Source organism: Helianthus annuus, chromosome 4 (genome assembly GCF_002127325.2).
Source record: "Helianthus annuus cultivar XRQ/B chromosome 4, HanXRQr2.0-SUNRISE, whole genome shotgun sequence".
NCBI classification, from domain to species: domain Eukaryota; kingdom Viridiplantae; phylum Streptophyta; class Magnoliopsida; order Asterales; family Asteraceae; genus Helianthus; species Helianthus annuus.
This window is the reverse complement of record NC_035436.2, coordinates 203,902,571-203,910,151: the sequence shown is the minus strand read 5'-3', so window position 1 is coordinate 203,910,151 and position 7,581 is coordinate 203,902,571. Positions and strand designations below refer to the sequence as shown.

At 36.0% G+C, this 7,581-nt stretch overlaps 1 protein-coding gene across 1 annotated transcript; it reads left to right on the top strand.

The window, feature by feature from the left end:
* Positions 1–1,792: 1,792 nt before the first annotated feature.
* On the top strand, positions 1,793–6,161 carry LOC110938090 (germacrene A acid 8-beta-hydroxylase-like). The gene is made up of 2 exons (XM_022180562.2): positions 1,793–2,701; positions 5,303–6,161. Exons 1-2 carry the CDS (start codon positions 1,832–1,834, stop codon positions 5,912–5,914), a joined length of 1,482 nt encoding a protein of 493 aa, XP_022036254.1. The 5' UTR covers positions 1,793–1,831; the 3' UTR covers positions 5,915–6,161.
* The last annotated feature ends 1,420 nt before the right edge of the window (positions 6,162–7,581 follow it).

The following is a 7,581-nucleotide window of genomic DNA, read 5'->3' as shown; positions in this document are numbered from 1 at the left end:
ACCCAACGGATGAGGGGCGTTCTCACAGTTATAGGCGTTTTCTCTAAATCCTGCCCCTATATATATACAGAGAGAAAGTGTAAAATACAATAAGGGTTAACGTACGACCAACGTGCGTGATTTTGTTCTATAACATGCGTGATTTTTGAAAAGTTTCATCAAAATCACGACTCGAATCGGGTTCCAATTGGGTTTGATTTTCTTTTCATTTAAGTTCAAATTGGCCATTGTTCGGTCAATTTCAACGAATTGAGTTCAAATTCATCGTTGATTTTGAAAAGTTTCATCAAAATGACGACTCGAAATCAAAACAGCAGAACAAAGAATGAAGGAACATGACCAAGCTTTGATTCAGACCATAGAACAGAGGATGCAGGAACATGACCAAGCTTTGATTCGGTTGGAGTCAACGGTCAGTAACAATGGTATCAGATCGTAGAACAGGGGATGCGATTTTGAACTAGGAGTTAGGGGCATACGTGATTATGGGTATATAACGTGCGTGATTAATGTTTTCAACATGCGTGATTAGGGTTCTTGAGTTTATAACGTGCATGATTTTCAAATGAACGTGCGTAATTATATGTCGTACCTATCGTACGTTAAGAGCTATTGTATGTTAACCTTCATATATATATATATATAGGGAGCCGCTAGAATGAGAACCACCTCGAGTTGTAAGAACCGCGAGAACTACACCCCACGGAGGGGCGTTCGCCGCGATTTTTTTTTTACAAGTAGATGTGTGCATTATAAACACGGCCGTAAAAAATCACGGCGAACGCCCCTCCGTGGGGTGTAGTTTTTTACACCTCAAGTTTGGTGAAAAAAAAAAGAAAAAAGAAAAAAAAATTAAAAAACACCAAACTTGAGGTGTAAAAAACTACACCCCACGGAGGGGCGTTCGCCGTGATTTTTTACGGCCGTGTTTATAATGCACACATCTACTTGTAAAAAAAAAATCGCGCCGAACGCCCCTCCGTGGGGTGTAGTTCTCGCGGTTCTTACAACTCGAGGTGGTTCTCATTCTAGCGGTCCCCTATATATATATATATATATATATATATTCACTGTAGAACACTAAAAAGTAGGGAACCAGGGAATAGTGTATTTAACATGGAACATTGTATTTAACATGTTGAATATATTTTATAAAACCAACTTAACGTGCCATTAATCTACCTGCCATTAGTCTGAAATCGTCTCTGTTTTTATGATTCGATATAAATCACAAGCAAATAAAAAATTATTTCAACTTAACGTGTTAAAAATCATTTTTTTTAAAATTTTTTTTGGCGCTTTTGTATATAAAAATGTGTAGAAGCTAATCTAATAAAAAAACATTTTTGTAAATTTTTTTTTTAACATTATTTGAACTATTTTTAAACATTTTATTATGTTTTTAGTTTTTGAATTTTTTTATTAAAATGCTTCTACATGTGTTTATAAGAAAAAGTGCTGGAAATGTTTTTTTTTATAAAATTGGCTTTTAATATGTTAAGTTGAATTTTTAACGTGTTAAATGCCCGATTTCCCACTTTTTTTAGTGTTCACTAAGGCTACAAGGTGTGGTATAAAGCCCCTAGGGGCTTTATCACGTCATCTTAGCGTCACGTCACACAGGGGCTTTAAAGCCCATTCGTTTAACTTGCAGGGTGTGGTATAAAGCCCCTCTTTAAACAAAAATTGACCAAACATTCCTCGATCTCCTCATAGCGGCTCATTAAATTAATACAAGCCAAGCTGGGTGGGTATCGTCTTTTATTTCCCTGTTTATTTATAGCAGGGATCTTTCAACATTACATACAACCAACCACAAAAACCTCAAGTCATGGAGCCTTTCATCATCTTCTCCATTGTTGCTTCTTCTCTAGTGCTCTTCACTTGTTGGGCACTCATAACTCCCAAGACCAGAAAAAACATGCCACCAGGACCACCAAAGCTCCCAATTATTGGAAACATACACCAACTCGAAAAACAAACGCCTCATCGAAACCTTAGAAACTTGGCCCGAAAATATGGTCCCATCATGCATTTACAACTTGGGCAAGTTTCTACCGTTGTCATATCCTCGCCCCGATTAGCCCATGATATCTTGAAGATCCAGGATCTCAGCTTTGCAGACAGACCCACAGCTACAACCCCACAGATATTTTTTTATAACTCTACGAGTATCGGATGGTCATGTTATGGGAATTACTTGAGAGAGATGAAGAAGATTGCTACCTTAGAACTATTTAGCACGATAAAAGTCCGATCATTTTCCTATATTCGAGAGAGTGAGCTTACTCGTGTGTTTAAGTTTCTTGATTCTTGTTGTGGGACAGTTATAAACTTTAGGGAAATGACTGTACAGATGGTTAATAACATTGTTAGCAGAGCTACCTTAGGAGATGTGTGCAAAGATAGAGAGTACTTAGTAGATGCTGCATTTTTCATGTTGAAAACATTTAGTGCTTTTAATCTGTTTAATTATTACCCTCGTTTGGATTTCCTTAATGTCATTACTGGGAAGAAAGCTCAGTGGTTGAAGATGCATAATGAGCTTGATATAATCCTGAAGAAAATCTTGGAGGAACACAGAAGTAGACAACGTAGCAGCCAGGATCATGAAGATCTTGTTGATGTTCTTATACGGGTCAAAGACACTGGTGATCTTGATTTCCCCATCACTGATGACAATATCAAAGCTATCATTCTTGTAAGTACATGGAAATTGAAATTCTATTAGTTCACGTAATATCAACGCCCCGCTGCGGTGTGCGCATATAATGTATATATGTGTGGGCCTTGGGGGCAAAGGTGAAATTGCACTAATTTTAACGTTATTTTACTAATATTATGAAAATAACGTTAAAAGCGACGGACGGTTAATCATGCATCATGTGGTAGCGTTGATAGCCAAAAGACAAAAGGGTACATGCACTAATCGACCTTTGTCTCGCTTGTTGAGTGTTATGTGCCTTATGTCCAAGGCTTGGTACAAAACTACTATCGAGCCGGGGGTTTCACTGGAAACAGCCTCTCTATTCCTACGGGGTAGAGGTAAGATTGTCTACATCTTACTCTCCTCAGACCCTACCTTATCTTTGCTATTGGTGGGATTTACTGAGTATGATGATGATGAGGTGATCTAGGAAAAGCTCTTTTACGCTAAAACCACTTTTTATTGTCTATTAATTTCATCATCATCTTACTAAATCCCACCAATAGCAAAGTTAAGATATGGTCTGATAAGGGTAAGATATAGACAGCCTTGCCTCTACCCTGTAGAAATAGAGAGACTGCTTTCCAGTGAGACCCCCGACTTGATAGTAGTTTTGCATCAAGTCTTTGACATAAAGTCCACAACACTCAGCAATTGAGACAAAAACCGATTAGTGCATGTACCACCTTGTTTTTCGGCTATTAACGCCCTCACATGATACATGATTAACCATCCTTCTCTTTTAACGTTATTTTCACAAGATTAGTAAAATCACATCAAAACTTGTGTCACTTTAAGCTTTGTAGCTTAATGTGACACAAGTTGATAGATGCGTGTTAGTTAATATTTCCTATAAAACTCTTATAAATTTCTTAGGACCACATATTTTCAATCCTAGGACGATGTATGTTAGTTAATACTTCCTATAAAACTCTTATAAATTATTAGTTAATACTTCCTAGAAAAACTCTTATAAATTTTCTAGGACCACCTATTTTCAATCCTAGGACGATGTATGGTAGTTAATACTTCCTGTAAAACTCTTATAAATTTCCTAGGACGATTTAAGTTAGTTAATATTTCCTATAAAATTCTTATAAATTTTCTAGGACCGCCTATTTTCAATCCTATGGCAATGTATGTTAGTTAATACTTCCTGTAAAACTCTTATAAAATTCTTAGGACGATGTATGTTAGTTAATACATCCTATATAAAACTCTTATAAATTCCGTAGGACCACCTATTTTCAATCATAGGACGATGTATGTTAGTTATTACTTCTTATAAAACTCTTATAAATTTACTACGACGATGTATGTTAGTTAATACTTCCTATAAAACTCTTATAAATTTACTAGGACCACCTATTTTCAATCCTAGGATGATGTATGTTAGTTAATACTTTCTGTAAACTCTTATAAAATTCCTAGGACCACCAATTTTCAATCCTAGGACGATGTATGTTAGTTAATACTTCCTATAATAAATTTCCTAGGACCACCTATTTTCAATCCTAGGAGGATGTATGTTAGTTAATACTTTCTATAAAACTCTTATAAATTTCCTAGGACGATGTATGTTAGTTAATAATTCCTATAAAACACTTATAAATTTACTAGGACCACCTATTTTCAATTCTAGGATGTTGTATGTTAGTTAATACTTCCTATAAAACTCTTAGGCTAAAGGGTATGGGGAGCATGGGTTGGGTTATTAATGCTACATAGGACCATCAATGGATTGCTACACCATCCCCTTGCTTCATCCACCATGGTTGGCATGGATTAAACCATGACAACCATGAGCCTACTTTCCTTTTTCAATATTTCATTTTCCTTTTCCACAAAAGTAAACTAAAATAAGAAAATAGTGGTTTGGGTCATAACCACACCCTTAGGGTAGTGGTTTTGGATGATGGATTAGAAGTGAGTGACATGGCGCCGATGTGGAGGATCATGGTGACCATGAGGGTCATGACCACACCCTATAGCCTTATAAATTTACTAGGACCACCTATTTTCAATCCTAGGATGATGTATGTTAGTTATTACTTCCTATAAAACTCTTATAAATTTACTAGGATGATGTATGTTAGTTAATACTTCCTATAAAACTCTTACAAAATTTACTAGGACCACCTATTTTCAATCCTAGGATGATGTATGTTAGTTAATACTTCCTATAAAATTCTTATAAAATTCCTAGGACCACTTATTTTCAATCCTAAGACGATGTATAAATTTCCTAGGACCACCTATTTTCAATCCTAGGACGATGTATGTTAGTTAATACTTCCTATAAAACTTTTATAAATTTCCTAGGACAACCTATTTTCAATCCTAGGACGATGTATGTTAGTTAATACTTCCTACAAATTTCCTAGGACCACCGATTTTCAATCCTAGGACGATGTATGTTAGTGAATACTTCCCATAAAACTCTTATAAATTTCCTAGGACCACCTATTTTCAAATATATTGTTTCAAATACCTCCTATAAAACTTTTATAAATTTCCTAGGGACCACCTATAAACAAAAAAAGATAATAATAACGCAAAATTAATATCCTTATATTTATTTTGTGTTCATTTTAGGAAATGTTGATGGCTGGGACAAGTTCGTCATCAATGACAATTGAATGGGCATTTTGTGAAATGATGAGGAACCCAAAGATAATGAAGAAAGCACAATCCGAAGTGAGAGCAGTAGTGAAGGGAAAAACAATCACAGAGGCTGACATACAAAGAATGCACTACATGAAGTTGGTAGTAAAGGAAACAATGAGGTTACACTGTGTCCCTATTTTGCTTCCCAGAGTGAATCCAAAGGATTGTGTTGTCGATGGATACGATATACCCGCAAAGACGACAGTACTTATAAATGCTTGGGCATGTGCAACAGATCCTGATAGTTGGGAAAGTCCCGAAAGTTTCATTCCGGAAAGATTTGAAAACAGTTTGATTAGCTATTCGGGTACGCACTTTGAGTTCCTTCCATTTGGAGCTGGTAGGAGAATGTGCCCTGGTCTGAACTTTGGCCTGGCTACGGTTGAATATGCCATTGCTAGTTTGCTGCATCGTTACGACTGGAAGCTTCCGGATGGTGTAAAACATCATGATATGGATATGAGAGAAATTACTCGAATATCGACATTACCTATACAACCCTTGCAGATTGTCCCAATCTCTATGGCAAAACCAAACTAGAAAGAAACCATTGGTAATATGGATTCTATCATTCTATGCCTTTTATTCATCCTTGTACTATGTTGCATGGTGTGTAACTACATGCAGTTATATACAATAAGTCTCTTGTACTATGTTGCATGGTGTGTTACTACATGCAGTTATATACAATAAGTCTAAGACAAAGGGATGAAAAGGAAATTTTAGAATGTTAACTTCTTTGCTTGTAAAACATGTGAAAGCAATATGTGAAAACATGTGTTTTCTCCTCATTGACACTTTTAACGCTTTTGTTACAATAGTTTAAAAATGGACAAAAAGATCCATGTGTTGTAGCCATTTTGCTTCTCGCCCCTAACTCCGTCTACAATTATTGTTAAAATAACACGTGTGCCTCTCAGATGAGTGGCATTTTGTCCCATTTAGACTATTGTTAACATCGCTTCAAAACCCTACACTTATAATTTATCAACAGTTTTAAATACGTTCACATTGTGTAAATGCGTTGACGTTCGAGACCCCGATTGTGTGGATCATAACTTTTAAACACATTCACAATTTATGAGTTTTTTTTCTTAAATGGGTGAAGTTGGAAAAAATATTTACCAAAATGGGTAATTTAAAAATAATTACCAAAAATAGGTGTTTTTCTTATCAACTTATTGTAACTTGTAACTCTTTACTTTTTATTTAGGGAAAATTACGAAAATGTCTTTTGACCAACGCACTTTATGAAAATGTCACGTTCATGCGTCCGTGGACGGACTCCTCCACATGGGAGGAGTCTGTGTGTCACCTTGAAGAGTCCATGAACGAGGAGCTGACACGTGTCCTTTCAAATGTTGAAGAGTCCATCCCCGACGCATCCCATGCCTCCCCCGATGCATCCCATGCCTCCCCGACGCATCCCATGCCCTCCCAGGCGCATCTCATGCCTCCCCGACGCATCCCATGCCCTCCCAGACGCATCCCATGCCTCCCCGACGCATCCCTTGCCTCCTCGATGCATCCCTTGCATCTGGACGCATCCTATGTGGAGGAGTCCGTCCACAGACGCATGAACGTGACATTTTCGTAAAGTGCGTTGATCAAAAGACATTTTCATAAATTTCCCTTTAATTTAACAATTGTTCAACCAGTTATCATTTTTCTTCTTCAATTGACTCACTATAATTTATTTTCTTTATGGTTCAACAAACTTTGAAGTCCTCTATTTTATACAACTAGAACAATCATCTAAAACTCGATCGTCTCTTAAAAGCAAAAAAGCAAGTCAACAAACATCTAAAACTAAATTAAAACAAGTGACCTAGCTAAGAATAATAATAAAAAGGGTAAATTGCCACAATGGTTCCTAAGGTTTAGGTTTATTTGTCAGTTTCATCCAAAATGACTTTTTGTGCCAAATAGCCCTTCACCTTTGCCATTTTTGTCATTTTCATCCAAACCACTAACTTAGTTTACTTTTTCTATTAAGTTGAAAAATATTTGGATTAAACTGTCAAATATAAAACCTCAGGATGATTTTGGCAATTTACTTAAATTCTTCTTAATTTCTTTTATTTAATTAATTTTATCACACATATATAAAACAGAATATATATGCAGTTCTTATAAAAAATAATAGTTTTGTCATATAATTTTTATAAATTTTCATCCAACAACTAACTCAGTTAAATCTATTAAGG